The sequence below is a fragment of the Rhipicephalus sanguineus genome, chromosome 4 (assembly GCF_013339695.2).
Source record: "Rhipicephalus sanguineus isolate Rsan-2018 chromosome 4, BIME_Rsan_1.4, whole genome shotgun sequence".
Classification (NCBI taxonomy): Eukaryota; Metazoa; Arthropoda; class Arachnida; order Ixodida; family Ixodidae; genus Rhipicephalus; species Rhipicephalus sanguineus.
In genome coordinates, this window is record NC_051179.1 from 104529035 (window position 1) to 104546849 (window position 17815).

A 17815-nucleotide genomic window follows, 5' to 3' on the forward strand; every position below is an offset into this window, starting at 1 on the left:
TTCTTCTTCTCTTTCATTCTTTTACATCCCCTTACCCCTTCCCACGGGCAGGGTAGCAAACCGGAGACTGCTTCTGGTTAACCTCCCTGTCTTTCCTTTCTCCCTCTTCTCTCTCTTTTAATTAATTCACTGTTATTATTGGCATGTTAATTATGACTGCGCTAATTAAGGCCTCGCTCGTTAGGACCTTTTTAATTAAAGGAGCAGTGATATTAACTTTACACAAGTCGCGTTTTTTGCATCCACGTGTAGTCATCGACGCCCAGTAACTATTCACCACTGATAATGGCACGGGGGGATCAATAAATGTCTTTATTATTGATTAATATGACCAGTAACGAGCGCGGTTCAAAACGGCTGCAAAGCGAACACTTTGCAGCGCTGGAAGCGCTGCCGCGCGGTCACCTGCCGCGATCATGCCCCGAAAGGGGCCCGTCTGATCGCACGGCCACACAAAACAGTGACGCGAATTTCAGCTGACATTTCGTCTGCTAGGCGCGCTCGTGTAGTCACGTCTTCGTCACCACCATTGTCGTTGCCGCCGTCACCAGTGTCTACAAGTGATGAAGAAAATACTGAGGTATTGGAGATCGCTGCGATTTCCGACGTCGCGAATCATTTTCCATTCACCACCCGCCCACGCCCACACTCTGTCGACGCCCTGCGCGTCTCGTCCCCAGCGAGGCTTTCATGCTGGCGCGTCTCGACCATGTCAAGGACAGCACATTCTCTGGGTGTAAGGCCAACGTTCTATGCTTTGCGGAGACAGCGTGGAGAGATGTAAACTGCTCACGCAGTCCTACCTGCAAGCTTTTATTAACGACTGTCGGAGCTCTGAGTCAGACAACAGACGCCACTGGTTGAGGTCGCGCACAATTGTTTCACGACATGCTGCCACGAAATGCTATTGAGATCGTCGCTCCAAATTATCGCACGCTGACGAGCACACGATAAACCGTTCGATGCGGCGCGGCGACGACGCAGGATTTGAGACGAACCAACTAGACAATCGAAGTGAAGCCGCTGCCAGGCGTCGCCGCCAGTCGGGATCACAATGACAACATAGAGGTCGTCGACAGTATCGTCACTAGCGCATCGTCACTCAGCGAGCGGGGCGTGGCCTGGAGACCAGCTGAGCACGTCATAACACTGTCGATGTCGCAGGGTGCTGAATGCTCCGTTGAGCCTTCGCACGCTGTTTGCCCCGGAAATAAGATAACTTCTACGTAACGCACACCCATTCATGCTTCGCCCAAAAAAACTTACGCATACCAAGCTATCGAGTGAAGGCCATATCTCGAGCTTGAAATGTTATCTCACTGCTCCCTTAATACCGTGCTATTTAAGACCTTGTTAACAAGCTGGGTCGGTCACAACCTCCACTGTAAGTCCCTAGTGCCAGCTGCCCATATTTTATTTAAGGTGCTGGCGCGCCAGAGAGAAACAAACAATTGTTGCGTTTGCTTTACTTCAACACACAATGACCGTAGTCACAAGTTACATATGGAGACATTGGTCGGTAAGTTAGTTATTCAATTGCGTATCGCATAAACAAAGAAACGAGCAAGGAGGCGCGGTTCGGCGAGAAAGCTTTCCACGTTTGGCTCTTCCACGAAGAACCAAATGAGCACAGACTCATTACTGGTAATACACATTCACATTTTACGCGGTTAAAAACAATAGAGTTCAGCCGATCTCAAATATAGGCGTATTGCACATAACAAAAGTATTTATTTCCTACTACACTTCAAGAAATGGCTGCTAAATCTAGACGCCAGCAAAAAAAAGGCAATATTCAAAAGGGTAGCAAAATTATTCCAGATTTCTGAGTGCTCGTGTCGTTGTTTTAAAAGTATGGACGCAAATGGTCTCTGTGCAAGTCTTAATTATTATTTGCACCTTAATAATTACGAGTTTTAAAAGTAAGAGGGCCACATAGAGCCGGAAGAACGAAGCTTATGCAAAGTCATGTACTGCTCATTTTGCCAATGATGGCAGCTCCCGTAAACACTAGCGCCAGACTTCCCTCTAGTATATTATTAAGGCACTCTACGTATTGATCAGCTGCGGCCTCATGCAAAGGTCACGTTAAGGTCACGCGCCCTCTGGCAAAGAGAGTCCCACATTCGCTGCGCGGGCTACGAACGACGCTGGTTAACGCTCCCAGAAATCAAATGCACAGAAAACTCAATGAAGTGGGCGCGGAAGCAACTTCCGTCGTAGCTCAACTGCTAGAGCATCGGACGTGTAATTCAAAGCTTGTGTGTTCAGCTCCCACCGATGGAAAGGGTGATGTTTCGTCCTCTTCAAGTCATTTCAATTTACGTCACAATTCGTACGCTACAGTTAAGGAGTTCAATTAACGTCATCTACGCTTCACCTGCTCTGACTGTCTGTTCGATTCATTTGGGTGTGTCTGGCAATCAAGTTTCTTACGAACGCCAGCAGGATGTAAGGAAGATAATGTATCAAAACTAAGCGAAGCTCTGAATTTTTTTCCTACTTTTGACGGGAACGTTCACGGATGCTGTGCACTAATTAATATTCGTAAAATCAAGAGCAATAGAGTGTCAAAAGAAGCTTCCCGTAGACGCTGTTGGCAGGTCTTGAGCATTAATGTGCAACAGTAAGATGTTGTGAAAAAAAAAACTTCAAAGAAAGATAGATTTCCATTGGACTCCGCTTGTTGGAACAACAAAGACGGCATTACCGGTATTACACACTTGTCTCATAGCAAAACTTAGAATGGCTGCTCACCTGTTGTTAATTGCAACCTCGAGTTCAGTGGACAAAGGTGGGTTTCGGTCTTCAACAAGCGTTGCACAGTAGCACAGAAAGAGAGGTGTCGTGTCCCTTCAGCCACTGTTCTCAGTCGTGCGAGAGCAAGCCGGCAACTGACGTCGTATGCGCCCTTGCGCAATAACTTTTCGCGGCAGATCTCAGAGCCAGGGGCTGCCGAGTCTGTGTCCAATCAGTCCGCCAGCTCTCACTATTTTTTTCTCACAAAGCAATGGAAATTGCGAGTCGTTATCAGTTCCATGGGACAAATGAACGATCACTTCTTTTGTTTTCACGTTTTTGGCGCGACATTGATAATACGATAACGCAGCTCGTAAGTGTACCGTACTTATCACTAGCGCAAACACTAAGTACACTTAGTACAGAGAAAAATATTAGCACACTCCAGCACTCCCTATTAACCTGCTGCAATAAGAGCAAACTCGCGGAACTGACAGCTCTGCATTCCGAACGACCTTTTGCCCGCTCTGACGACGATATTGTGCGCACAATATTGTGGGGTATATATCGTCACTGATGGCCTGCGAACTGCGCGCGCGCACGCACGCACGCACGCACGCACGCACGCACGCACGCACGCACGCACGCACGCACGCACGCACGCACACACACACACACACACACACACACACACACACACACACACACACACACACACACACACACACACACACACACACACACACACACACACACACACACACACACACACACACACACACACACACACACACACACACACACACACACACACACACACACACACACACACACACACACACACACAAAACCTGCCATCTCAGAATTTTTCTTCGTGCCAAGAACGGTGCAATAACTGCGAATCGAACAAAGCTGCCCGATCACTGTTCCATCAACTGCAATGTTGTATTTTTCGGGGACATTTTCAAGCAACGCCTGAAAAAGCTTTACAGCCATTACGTGACACCCAATTTGGTTTCTACTATACAGAAATACTGCTGCTTCTCGATATGCTATATTCCTGCTGCTGGACGTGCCTATACGCACTCACGTTACAGACCTAGAATGAGCGCTCGAAGTGCCATAAAGCTGACGGTCTACCTAGGTCATTCTTTTTCTCATAAATTTACGAAGACTGCGCGAAATACAAAGCGGGCATTAAGTGTGTGCGCTGGCGCAGGAAATATCTCGCCGACTGCGTGCACATCTGTGCGTGCATATTCCCGCATATTGAGAGAGTGTGTAGAGTTGTCTATTATTCCAATCTGTTTCGAATTCAACGTATTTTAGAATACAGCGTGCATATATCGTGGATGTTAAGCTACGGATGCGGTCAGTGAAAAGCCGTGAAACTGTATATTTTCTGCAGCTTAGGCATGAACTTTCCCGTCTGCTTCCTGCATGGACCCCCCTTTTCTCCGGTCATTCATCTGGTCAGCCCAGTTTAATGTTGATCTCATTTAAGTACCTTTGTCTGTGTCCGTTAATATACCGCCTGCTTTTTTTTTTCACCAAGACGAACACATACCAGCTAGCCCAAATGTCCGTTTTGTTAAGGCACAGCCTTTCTAGAGAGGCGTTTATTGTTGGACTACGTTTAGCTCAACGCAAGAGACGAAGAACACGTTGCACTGTGCATATTTATAAAACGCACTTATTTGTGCTCCCCTCCGGTGTTCTTCTCTCTGTCATCAAGTCGTCACGAGTTGGTAGTCGCTCATTGTTTCTTCGCATTCTTATAGTATATCTCTACACTGGAAAACGTCTCATTTATTTATCCACATGCGTTTCAAAATCATCACTTTTGTTCAGCCCTCCTTACCCATGAGTCGGCCAATTTCATAAGAAAGGTAGCTAGTGCCACCTGCACAAATCACAAGGACAGTAATTTTCCCTGAAAATATCTTTTTTTTTTATCGGTCATCAGCCAAGCCGGTTTGAAGTAAACTATTCTGATGTATTTAGTAATAGTAATTTCCCTGAAAATATCTTAGTAATTTTTCCTGAAAATATCTTTTTCTTTATCAGTCATCAGGCAAGCCGCTTTGAAGCAAACTATTCTGATGTTTTCATCATGCAATGGAAAAACCGTAGAAGACTCTCCGAGCACAATAACGAAGCAGCTGTTGCTCTGAGTTCCTTTATCTTTCCTCTAAATACGTTATTGCCCTCTAGGCCGAATATATCCAACTAGGCGAGCGTAATAAACAGAAAAAGGGTCTTCTAAGCATTAGGTTATGCGGCACTTCATTCGGTATCTTGCATGCGTGTTCTCGCTTCAACTCGGATGTCCTTCCAGAGGTCCATGAAGGAAGATTGCTTCTCCGCCTCCAAAATCCTGTGCTCCATCTTTCGAAGGAGAGCGGGCGAGAAGTAGTCCTTCCAGCTTCCAACTTTGCCGTTTCTTACGTACGAATACTTGTCCTTTTCTCCTTCGTGGCCTTCGATGCAGGTGATCCTCTCGCGCGAGAACACCTCGTTCCACTGGGGGTTGTCTCCGGCGCTCAGATCCACGATCACCACGTTGCGCATGTACTCGGGCTTCGATCTCTCCAGCACTTTTTGGAGCAACGCTTCGTCTTTCTCCAGAGCACGGCCGTGCTGTTCTCCCAAGAAATGCGCCAGCCTCAGCACCACCTCTCGGGTGTTCTCCTTGAGCTCCTCGTAAGTCAAGAAGAGCACGTTCGCTTCCTCCCGATGAGCATAGCCCGCTGCCACGTGTTCGAAGTAGTCGCCGTAGCCGAAATTGCCACTTACAAATGTGTCGACAAAATCTTCGAACGTTGCGTCTTGAAATTTGAAATTGCTCCAGTTGATCATCATGAGGTAGAAGGACACGCAGACGTCCCACGGATTGCGGGCGAGGTAGACGTACCTGCCTTCTTCGGTCATCGTACGCTTGTCCAACGCCAGGTGCATAACGAACGTTCTCAGAGGTAGAGACGAGCTGAAGTTCTTGATGTCCATGTACTCGAGGAAGCGCCATTCTTTGGCAAATTCTTGGTAGGTCGTCATGGGTTGTCCGTCTCTGAGAATCAGTTGCGTGATGTACATCAGCCAATGCGTTCCGCTCTTTGGAAATGTTATTTGCACGAGGTCTCCTTTCTTTGCCTTGAAGTTCAGTGCTTCTCTTAATCTGTCGGGATTCAGTACAGTGCATCTCGGAACTCCATCTATTATTTGGCAGGCCGGCCTTCTCCTCTGCATCTTCACCAAGTGCTTCTGCAAGCCGTAAAGTAACGTAAGCAACGTATTCACGATGAAGTATTTAGAAGTGTACGTTTTCCTAAGTGTCAAATTGAAGCGCGATAGACCGTAGGAAAAAAGCGAAACTGACGGGGAAAGCGCTAACTAACAAGTGCGAACATTATTCGAAAAAACCAAGGCAGCTAGACAATACGTGCCTGCGCGTAATACCGTCAAAAAAGCATCAACAAAAGCAGAAGCACAGGCGAGAAACCCTCGTGGCAACATAAAAAACATGGAAAAAGTATTCGCAAAAAACAAAGCTCGGGAATTATGAATCGTAATTACGCCGTTAACAGCACAGAATCGACCAGAAACTTGATAGACTAAGAAACCTTTTAAAGAAAGCAGCTGTGGAAAGAACTAGCTTAACGGTGGCTACCCAAGAATCGCGCTTCTTTGTTGAAAAAGAAACAGAAGTCGCGTTTAAAGCACATGTCAGGTTCGCAGTTTTGAACTAAGCGTACGGAAAATTCGCAATGCGTTCGGAAAACACTGCACTGGGAGAGTTACGAGGTGGCAGAGCGATCTTATCGAAAACATTTCCTAAAATAAAAAAACTAAGATGATGGCGACGATTTCTGCCCATCCGCTAAAGATAAATATGCAATCAAGTCAGTATTCTGAGCGCGCTGTAGTTAATCAGTTTGTTGAAAACCATCTAATTAAGCAAAAAATGCAAGGTCTGCGAAAACCGTATTTTTGCTGCCAGTTGGAATAAATATCTGCTGAGTGTGTAGAAACCCCATTCGGGGAAAGAGGTTCCCGCAAAGAACAGACGTAAATTCTTGTGCTTGTTTGAAATGCAAACCAGTAGAACACTCTTTTTAACGTAATGTCTGAGGAAGTGTTCGAAGCAAAATTAATTAGGACTCATCGGCGGCTTTCACTAATCGTGAACAAAGAAGGGGATTTTTTTTTTCAGAGAGGCTCGCTTAAGTGTCTGGCACAATCAAATTAATCGAACAGGCATACATAGGGAAAGCATAGATGACGTTCATTGTTGTCTTTAACCGTAGTGTACTAATTGGGACATAAATTGAAATGCACGGAAGTGGACGCAAAATCACCCCGACCGTCGGTGGGATCTGATCCCGCAACCTTCAAATTACGCGTCCGATGCTCTACCGATTGAGCTTCGAGGGAAGGCGCTTTCCTCTCCATTTTCTTGTGTATTTTTGTGCATGCAATACCTGGGAGTGTTAGCCAGCACCGACCGTAGACCAGGCGGCGAGTGACTGTTTATGCCAGGGGGCATCACTTGATGTTTGCACGAGGTGGCAGCTGGCGAAGAAGCTCTCGTATGCTAACCTCAAGCATAAAGTCTGCCGTGGCGAGGCCCGCGCTATAAGTGAACACAGAAAAGGATATTTTTATGAGGGGCTCGTTTATATGTTTGACGCAACCAAGTGAATCAAACAATTACGCCAGGGGAAGCATAGATGACGTTAATTGTTTTCTTTAACTGTAGTGTACAAATTGTGACGTAATTTGAAGGGATGTGGACGAAAAAGTCCCCTTTTAGTCGGTGATATCGGAACCCACATCCTTCGAATTACGCCCAGACAGGCTTAATTCCTCCGGTGAGCATTCGAGGGTTTATTGGTCCGTAGAGATTCCTACAATATTTACTAGAGGAAACTGTGGCGCTGCAATCGTTCAGCCACCGTGGGAATGATGAGTAGTAGATGGATTTGCCTAGTCTTTGCGCTTGCGGCTTCTAAAGCGCTGTGGATTTGTCTCTTGTTGTGTTTTGGCGTTTGTTTCGGATAAAAGATAGCTCGTTGCGAACCTCGCGAGCGGATTCGGATCGTTCAGCCTAAAAGGGTCAAGGTGGTCGAGGGGCGCTGCGGAAGTTTTGCGACAAAGCGGCTGCAGGCGGCTGCTACACTGGGTCTGTTCGAGGTTCCTGAAGTGTACACGAGCTACTGCGCATTGCCAGTCGTTAGAAATGGTGCGCGAGAGGTGCATGACTGGTTTACAATTTTAGGGGCGAAGCACCTTAGGGTCTCGCCTTGTCTGCGTGTCATGTCGTCGTCACGGTTCATCATAAACGGGTATGCTCCACAAAAATTGGGTCAATCCCACTACTCGCCACCGGTTCATACCATGCATATTATGAGTTTAAGGTTCGTCGTTACTGCCTACAACATTATGTTTGGCTGAGCAGGGCTGTCAGAATCCCCGACGAAATTCACCAAGACGCTCAAGTTTATTATCTAAAACCAGAGACGCAAACGTGCATCTCTACCAGGGGCGTAGGCAGAAATCTTTTTGACGGGGGGTTCAACCATACTTTATGTATGTTCGTGCGTTCGTTTGTATGTGTGCGTGTATATATACGCAAGGAAAATTGAAAGTTTTCGGGGGGTTTCAATCCCCAACCCCGCCCCCTTGGTTACACCCCTGATCTCTACGGTAAAGTATTTGAAACACCACTTCTTGTAACATATCTGCATATGTGCCCCCCCCCAAAAAAAAAAAAAATTGGGTAAATTCCAGTACTCGCCACCGGTGCATACTATCCATATTATGAGTTAAAGGTTCGTCGTTACTGCCGAAAACATTATGTGTGGCTTAGCAGTAGTTAAGCAGTAAAGTGTACAGATTTTGCTGCGGTAAACGATGCACACTGCGTGCTTCGCCCCTCCCCAGGTTTCACATTAGTGGAGCTGAAACACCATTCCCTACATGCTTCGCCCCTCTCCACTTATTCTGCACCATCTCAGCTGTGGAGCAGCTTTGTTGGTGCAGACATGCGGGTGTGAAGTAGCAGCGCAGCCGACGACGCTTGTGCAAGACGAGGTCGTTTTTTTTAGAGCGGAATTAAGCTTTTCGTTATTCCGTGCGGAGTCGACAAGAAACTATCATCACCAGCCGGCGCGCGCTCCGGCTCTCTTGATCCTCTTCTCCATGTTCTTAATCAGTCTTCATGCTTAGTCAAACTAATTAATCCAACCCATGGTGATATCAAGCTAATTAATACCATGCTGATTAAGACTTTACTACTTAAGTCAATGGTGTTTAGGACATTTCTAGTTAGGAACATGTTAATTATTACACTGCTATTAAGGTCATGTTAATTATGACCGTGCTAATTCAGACCTCGCTCATTGGGACCTTGTTAATTAATAGAGCAGTGACATCAACTTTACACAATCGCGTTTTTTGCATCCGCGTGTAGTTATCGACCCCCTAGTGATGATTCACTGCTGATAACACCACAGGGGGATCAATAAATGTCTGTAATATTGAGTAATATCAGCAGCAATGAGCGCGGTTCAAAGCGGGTGAAAAGCCGGCACTTTGCAGCGCTGGCAGCGCTGCCGCGCGGTCACCTCCCCTCGGGGTCATGCCCCGAAAGGGCACCGTCTGATCGCGTGGCCACACAAAACGGTGACGCGAATTTCAGCTGACATTTCGTCTGCTAGGCGCACACGTGTAGTCATGTCTTCGTCACCACCATTGTTGTTACAGCCGTCATCAGTGTCTACAAGCGACTGAGGTGTTGGAAATCGTTGGGATTTGCGACGTCGCGAATCACTTTCGCTTCGATCCTTTGCAAAGCAGCGATTCTCAACCGACGCCGGTTCGAGCAGCGACGAGGAGGCACCTGCAGACCAATGCTTGGTCCATGCTGGCCGGCAAGAACACAGAACAGGAGGAAGCATGGAAAGGACAGGTGCTTCTGACAGGCACAAAAATGAGCAGTCCAGTGGATAACAAAAACAAAGAATTCATTCAACGCAAATGGTTGGTCGTCTTAAAGGTGAAATACGTCCGCACTGCTCAGCATTCAATTCGCATCTGCCGATTTTTTTATAACGCCGGGCTCGCCTTCTTTCACCACCCACCCACACACGCACGCTGCCGACGCCTTGCACGTCTTGTCCCCAGCGAGGCGTCCATGCTGGCGCGTCTCGACCATGTCAAGGACAGCACAATCTCTGTGTGTAGGGCCAACGTTCTATATGCTTTGCGGAGACGCGTGGAGGGACGTAAACTTCTTGCGCAGTCCTACTTGCAAGCTTTTGTAAACGACTCTCGGAGCTCCCAGGGACAAAGACATTCCTGCTTGCGGTAGTTGAAACGCCACTGGTTGAAATCACGCAGAATTGTTTCACGGCATGCTGGTAGGTAATGCTATATTGAGATCGTCGCTCCGAATTATCGCATTCTGACGAGCACACGATAAACCATTCGAAGCGGCGCGGCGACGACGCGGGATTTGAGACGAACCAACAATGACAATCGAAGTGAAGCCGCTGCCAGGCGTCGCCGCCAGTCGGAGATCGTCGACGTTATCTTCACTGAGATCGTCGACGTTATCGTCACTACCGCATCGTCACTCAGCGAACGGAGCTTGGCCTTGGGGCCAGCTGAACACGTCATAATACTGTCGATGCGACTGGCAGGCGGTTTTCAATGCGGAAAAAGGGCATTCTTCACCACGGGAGTATGGAGCGCGTTTCACCCGTTTGTAATTGCAAACGTGAGACGCCCGCTCCTGACCGGTCATGGCAAAGATATCCGCTGCTTTTCGATGCCTTCGCGTCCCCTGACAAAATAACGTGAGGGTTTCCAGAAAGTTATTGCGTCTCCAAATGTAGGAAAACGACGATGTCGACCCTGTATGCACCGAAATTCAGGAAATGGCTGGTGCCTTTGCGTAACATTTCCAATTGCGCAATTACTGCTGGGCCGTGCCCCTTTTCTTTTGAAAAGTGATACCGACTGATTCACTAAAGCTGATTCCTGCGTTCCTTCGCAATACAAAATATTTTTATCGCTTTCCCAATAATAAATGCAAACAATACTACATGGTGCTCGCTTTGCACGTGGACTTGAACAGCTAGCACATTAGCGTATATAATTTGATTTGCAGAAGAGCTCAGCAACGATTCCAGGTATTTGTGCTGCATCAAGTATATGAAGGCTTGTGGGAGAGTTCGATTACATCTGTGTATAAACCGTCTGCCTAAATTCTGAGATAACATCATAAGCCGTGAATATTCGTATGAAAACGTGCATGTTGGATGCGCTTGCGAAACCAAAACCGAAATCACTTGCAAACGGACTACTCCGTTTCACACAGCCAAAGCTCCGCCCACGTAGCTTTGGCTGTGATGCCACAGGTTTTCTTTATAGAGCATCGGACGCGTAATTCGAAGTTTTTGTGTTCAGCTGCCACCGATGGAAAGGGTGAATTTTCGTCCTTTTGAATTCATTTCAATTTGAGTCACAATTCGTGCGCTACAGTTAGGCAGTACCATAGAGTTTCTTACAATAATACCTAGAGGGGAATATGGCACTAGTGTCTACGCGGGCTCCTTGAGCGGCACTTCAACCACCATGGGAATGATGGGAAGTACAGGCTTCGGATTTGCTTCGGATGGATTAGGTTCTTGAGTTTCGCGACGCTTGTTTGCTGATTCTAAAACAAAGCGATATGAAGTTATTTTCAATCAAAACTTGCTTCGTTCTTTTGTACGTAAAACGTATTGCAAAAAGATTGCGTGACCGTGAGATGGAAGTGAAACCTCGGCAAATACAAGCACCCGGGTATGCATTGCTCTGCAATTGTGTTCCAGATTTGGCATCACAATATAATGAATTATTTTCTTTCCAACAACTAAAACAAACGCGCTTGTCTTTCCCTCGAGAGTACGCATTATCTATTTATGGAAATAACAGTACCGCATTGAGTGAGAAACACTTAACGTATCATCTGCTGCAATGCCAGATGCGTCTGTCCAAGTGGTCTGCCCCTAACGCATCTCTCGTTTTGTTGCGAAGTGAAGTGCATCTACTTAGCTTCGCCGTCGTTTTGCAGTCGATTTGAAAGAGTTTTGTCTAGTAGCGCTTATCACAAAACGTGAACTCTATGCAATTTCCTGCACTGGCATGGGACGCTACATCTATGCGCAGCGGTGAGTACACGACGCTTTGCTAAAACTGTCAAATACAACCTGTAAAGCTGCAACGTGGCAGCAACCCAAGAAACCTGGAGGTCTTCCGCCTCTTTGAACAACAAAGGCACTGGTTGAGTGCTTTGCAACGCACCCCACTGCCGACGCCTTGCAAAGAATGAAACTGAAAGTGTAGAAAAATATCCGGAGACAGTTCGCTAGCTAACAGAATCCAATTCGAAGACTGTACTTCCCATCATTCCCATGGTGGTCGAACGATCGCAGCGCCAGTTTCCTCTCTAGGTTATTGTATGAAACTCTATGGGGAGTACAATTAACGTCATCTACGCTTTCCCTGGTCTGATTGTCTGTTCGATTCATTTGGGTGTATCCAGCAATCATGTTTCTTACGAACGCCGGCAGGATGTAAGGAAGATAAAGTATCAAACTGAATTGTGTCAGCTCACCTTCTATATCGCTTTTAGATTGTGAAATCTCGTTTATGGACGACACTTGATTATGGTGGATCCTTCCCTCACGTATTTCCCTTTCCCTTCATGTTTTTTCTGGTATATATTATCTTCTGTGAATAAATCCAAGTTTCAGTCTGCGCCTGTTTGTGTTCCTCTTCTGTGTCCCGTTTGTTTGCGCTGCCAATTTTCAGTATGAACCTATACCAACTTGCCCGCCTTTCAACACTTCTGCAATAAAGTATCAAAACTAGTCAGAGCCGACTGCAGCGAAGCTCTGAATTTTTTACTGCTTTCGACGGGAACGTTCACAGAGGCTGTGCAATAATTGCTATTCGCAAAATCAAGAGCACTAGAGTGTCAAAAGAAGCTTCCCGTAGACGCTGTCGGCAGGTCTTGAGCATTATTGAGCAGTATTGTAAGATGTGAAAAAAAAAAAACTTCAAAGAAAGATTGATTTGCATTGGACTCTGCTTGTTGGAAGAACAAAGACAGCTTTACCGGTATTACGCACTTGTCTCATAGCAAAACTTAGAATGGCTGCTCACCTTTTTATCTGCAAGCGCGAGTTCAGTGGACAAAGGTGGGCTTCGGTCTCTTAACAGGCGTTGCACAGTAGCACAGAAAGAGAGGCGTCGTGTCCCTCGACTTTAAAAGATTCAACCAGTCTTGTCAGTCGTGCGAGAGCAAGCCGGCCACTGACGTCGTATGAGCCCTTGCGCAATGTTTTTTCGCGGCAGTCCTCAGAGGCTGGAGCTGCCGAGTCTGTGCCCAATGAGTCCGCCAGCTCTCACTATTTTTTCCCACAAAGCAATAGAAATTGCGAGTCGTTATCAGTTCTATGGGACAAATGAACGATCACTTCTTTTGTTCTCACCTTTATGGCGCGACGTTGATAAAACGATAACGCAGCTCGTAAGAGTACCGTACTTATCTCAAGCGCAAACACTAAGTACACTTAGTACAGAGAAAAGTTTTAGCAAACTTCAGCACTCCCTATTAACCTGCTGCGATAGGAGGAAACTCGCGAAGCTGAGAGCTCTACATTCCAAACAACCTTTTGTTTGCCGTGCCCATAACCTTGTGCGCGCAGTATTTTGGGGTATATGCTCCAATGGTGGTCTCCGAACTGCGCGCGCGCGCACACACACACACACACACACACACACACACACACCCCCCACACACACACACACACACACACACACACACACACACACACACACACACACGCACGCACGCACGCACACACACACACACACACACACACACACACACACACACACACACACACACACACACACGCATGCACGCACACGCGCACACACACACACACGAAAAACACCTCCAATCTTAGGATTTGTCTTTGTGGCAAGAAAGGCGCAATAACTACGAATCGAACAAAGCTGCCCGATCACTGTTCCATGAACTACAATATTTTATTTTTCGGTACATTTTCAAGCAACGCCTGAAAGGCTTTAGAGCCATTACGTGACACACCCAATTACGTTTCTATTATACAGACATACTGCTGCTTCTCCATATGCCATATTCCTGCTGCTTGACGTGTCTATATGCACTCACGTTACAGACCTAGAATGAGCGATCGAAGTGCCATAAAGCTGACGGTCTACCTAGGTCATTCTTTTTCTCATAAATTTGCGAAGTGTGCGCGAAATACAAAGCGGGCATTAAGTGTGTGCGCAGGCGCAGGCAATATCTAGCCGACTGCGTGCACATCTGTGTGTGCATATTCCAACATTTTGAGAGAATGTGTGGAGTTGTTATGTATTATCCCAATGTGTTTTGAATTCAACGTATTCGTATGGCGCTTACTGAAAGTTAAGCTACGGAAGCGGTCAATGAAAGGCCGTGAAACTGTATATTTTCCGCACTTAGGCATGAACTTAGCCGTCTGCTTCCTGCATGGACCCCCCTTTTCCCCTGTCATTCATCTGATCAGTACAGTTTAATGCTGATCTCTGATGCTGATCTCTAATGCAATGTCCGTTGTCTTAAGGCAAAGCCTTTCTAGGGAGGCGTTTATTATTGGACTACGTTTAGTTCAACGCAAGAGACGAAGAGCACCTTGCGCTGTGCATATTGATAAAACGCATTTATTTGCGCTCCTCTCCGTGTTCTTGTCTCTCTCATTAAGTAGTCACGAGTTGGGCAGAGTTATCTCATAGCTCAGTCAGATGCGTCAAAGTGACCTTCCTTGAGGACAGCTCAAAGGACATGCGACTGCTTCGGAAACCCAGGCATTTGAACGTGCACCTATGCATTGTCAGCCTCTATTCACAATGTCACCTCAAGGATAACAGGAGAAGTAAAGTCTGAAGCAATGACATGCTTTTGTGTACTAAGATATCCGGGGTGCAGGAGCAGCCGCCGTTGTTCACTTGAAGTGAAGAGAATAGATAGCGTGCATTTTTGGGTCAGTAGTCAAAGGTGGACTCGAACAGGCTCTCGAGCCGTGTAAACATCGATAAGATCCACGATTCCTCGGTGGACACGCAGGGTGAAGTAACCCATGGCAGGCTTAGTATATTCGCAATGTCTCGACCTACAGGGCCTCCAACGTACGGATGCAAGTAGTCTAGCGCATAGTTTAATAGGTGGTCAATTTCGGCAAACTGTGTTTCTTAACGTGCACCTAAATTTAATAGATGGGCCGTTTTTGCATTTCGGCCGATGGAAATGCCGTCGTCGTGGCCGGGAGTCAAACGCGCGTCTTCCAGCTTAGCCTTAGCCAGCAGCTTAGCCGCTAAGCTATACCACGGTGAGTTCGCGTCGCAGCAAAGAGGGTTGCAAAAAGGGTTGCAAACAGGGTTATCGCTTTCGCGTCGACCGGCCTAGCGTCCCAGGGGCGTAGTGGTGCGTAATGCTCCCTCGTTGTCTGTTCGATGAGAGGAGGAGGAGGAGGAGAGGTTGAGGAAAGGAAAAGGCGCAACTTCTGCAACCCTAATTGGGAGCACGGCTCAGCGCCTGTAGGGGAAAGGGGGAAAGGGAGATAAAGATGAGAAGAGGGAGGAGAAGGAGAGGAGGAATGCTGTCCATGACCGAGGACGCGGCGGGAGGCTACTATAGCCGGTTGGCCAGTCCAGTGTCCTCAAGGAAGCGAAGAACCGCCTTGAAAACCTGGGTGTGGTGCTTTGCAGGAAGAGGAGGTCCCTCTGTGTAGCCGCGGGAATACCATGGCGACGGAGTGCGGCGAGCAAGGCAGCTCGTTGTGCTTGAAGCGCTGGGCACACACACAACAGGTGATCAATTGTTTCGTCTGCCCCACACGCACTGCACGCAGGTGACGAAGCTCTGCCGAGCCGGTGACGTCGTGCCGCAGGCCAGGAGCAGCCGATGCGTAGACGCAGTAGAAGGGACCGCTCCCTCCTGGAGAGGCCCCTGTCAGGCAGCCGGGTCGGAGGTTCCAGCCTGGCCACACGTTCGTCGGGGTGGCAGCGTAGCAACAGCCGCCTCAAGGTTAGCCTCGAATAGTCTGAGGCGACCACAGCACGGCAGACAGCGACGGTAGAGTGATGTGCCTCCTTCGCCAGTGCGTCTGCTTGCTCATTTCCCTGAATACCCACATGAGATGGGACCCAATGCAGGGGAGACATCGACGCCACTGGCGAGGAGGGCATGCAGCTTGGTGACCAGCAGTTGAGTTCCGAAGCCCGCCCGTTCCGGTTTCGCGACGGCCTGCCAGTGCGGCTCGTGAGTCGCAAGCGACAGCCACGAGACACATGGGGGGGGTCTGCTGCCAGGAGATCACGGCGAGGTGGAGACCGGCCGTCTGCGGCGGTAGAGCAGGCATCAAGGGGATACGACAGGAGGCCGTTCTACCAAGGGCTGGCATGACGCAGCGGCCGTGGCGGAGCCTGTAGCTGGAGTACGGAGCCATCCGTGTAGACAGTAAGCCTACCAGCCAGCTCTTCCTCTAAGCTTGGAGGCGACTTGCCTGCTGGAGAGCGCAGGTGGGTGAGCGACGCTTGGAGAGCCGACTAGATCGGTAGTGACTGTCAATGGTTCACTGTCGGCGGAGGAGGGGGCATGGCTGGAGGCACAGGTCCTACAGCTTCTCGAATAGAACTGTAGCAGTGCGCCCATCCGAGATGTTGGTCGCTTTTCCAGCCGGGCAAGGAGAGGGCGTCCATCGGCGCGTGGCGAGCCGATCGATGTGGAGGAAGACCACGCTGCTGAAAGAGCAGGGAGAGGGGCCAGGCGCCGCCTCTGCCCGGTGGCTGCCACTTGCGAGGACCGCGGCAGGCCAAGGACACTCCGAATGAAGCCCCTATGCAACAGCTCGAGGCGCTCCAGTTGTCGGAGAGGAAGTGCCACCAGAGGCAAGGCGTACAGGAGCCTCGCGGTTTGCAGCTGCGGCATGAAGACGAAGAGCCCAGGATGGTGCGCAGCCGCGGGCCGCTCAGGAAGATGCACTTCACCGCCTTCTGAACTCTTTTCACCATCCCATGGCTTCTTTGATGGCGGGAGCCCAGGACAGCCGGTGGTCGATACGGAGCCCAAGGTAGGTCACTGTAGTCTCCCACGGAATCATGGAGCCATCGATGGTGAGGCGCGCCACGCGGCTCTGCGCGTTCTTGCCTTAGGGTGCACAAGAAGGGCCTTCGTTTTGGCCGAAGACACACGCCAGGCCAACAGAGGCGATGTGGTCGACTACGGCGTTCAGTGCATCCTGGAGGCAGGATCGGACAGAGCGCAGATTCCTGGTGGGGCCCCAGTTCCAACAGGGCGACGTCGTCGGCGTATATGGAGCAGTGGACCGGGTAGCGCTGTCCCGGAAGGGATGGCAGAAGGCAGATGTGCCAAGAGCGACGTTAAATAGGAAGGGGCTCAGTACAGAGCCCTGTGGCACACCTGACGTGACCGGATGTGGAGAGCTGAGAGCTCGGCCGACTCGCACGCGGAAAAAACGGCCAGACAGAAAGCCCTGCACAAAGCACAGCATGCGGCCATCCGACGCCCAAGGTTGCTAGTGCCTGTTCGACCGCCAGGTGAGGTAGGCACATCGAATGCACTCTGCACGTCCAAAAGCACTAGAAGGGGCCGCTTCCTTCCTGCTTCTTGCATGCTCCAGTGCCGAGACGACGTCACCAAGCGAGTCAAGCGGTGCAGCGGTGGCGCCGGAATCCGGTCTGCTGCTCGGGAAAGTAGTCTAAAGCCCTGGCAATCCACTCAAGGCGGGCCAGGACCATTGTCTCCATCACCTTGCAGGCGCAGAGGTGAGGGAGACAGGCCTGTACGACGAGGGGGCCGAGCCGGCTTTCGTGCTTTTAGTATCCGGCACGATGATAGCAGTAAGCCAGGTCGCAGGGAGCTGTCCGCTGTTCCAGACGTCGTTTGAAGTAGTCCAGTAGCTGGGCCTTCTCGCTGTCTGCAGATTTCGGAGCATCT

General features: G+C 48.9%; 1 protein-coding gene across 3 annotated transcripts in view; it reads right to left on the reverse strand.

Annotated features, from left to right (window-relative positions):
• LOC119391457 (sulfotransferase 1B1) overlaps positions 1–17815 on the reverse strand; it is a 124907-nt gene that overhangs the window by 14078 nt on the left and 93014 nt on the right. The window contains exon 2 of one of the 3 annotated variants that reach the window (XM_049414849.1): positions 5416–5653. The exons of 1 other annotated variant lie outside the window; for it this stretch is intronic. In XM_049414849.1, coding sequence (XP_049270806.1) covers positions 5416–5653 — 238 coding nt within the window. Of the gene's footprint in view, positions 1–5415; positions 5654–5785; positions 5998–17815 lie in introns of those variants that run through there. One more of the 3 variants, XM_037659137.2, reaches the window with a different exon arrangement.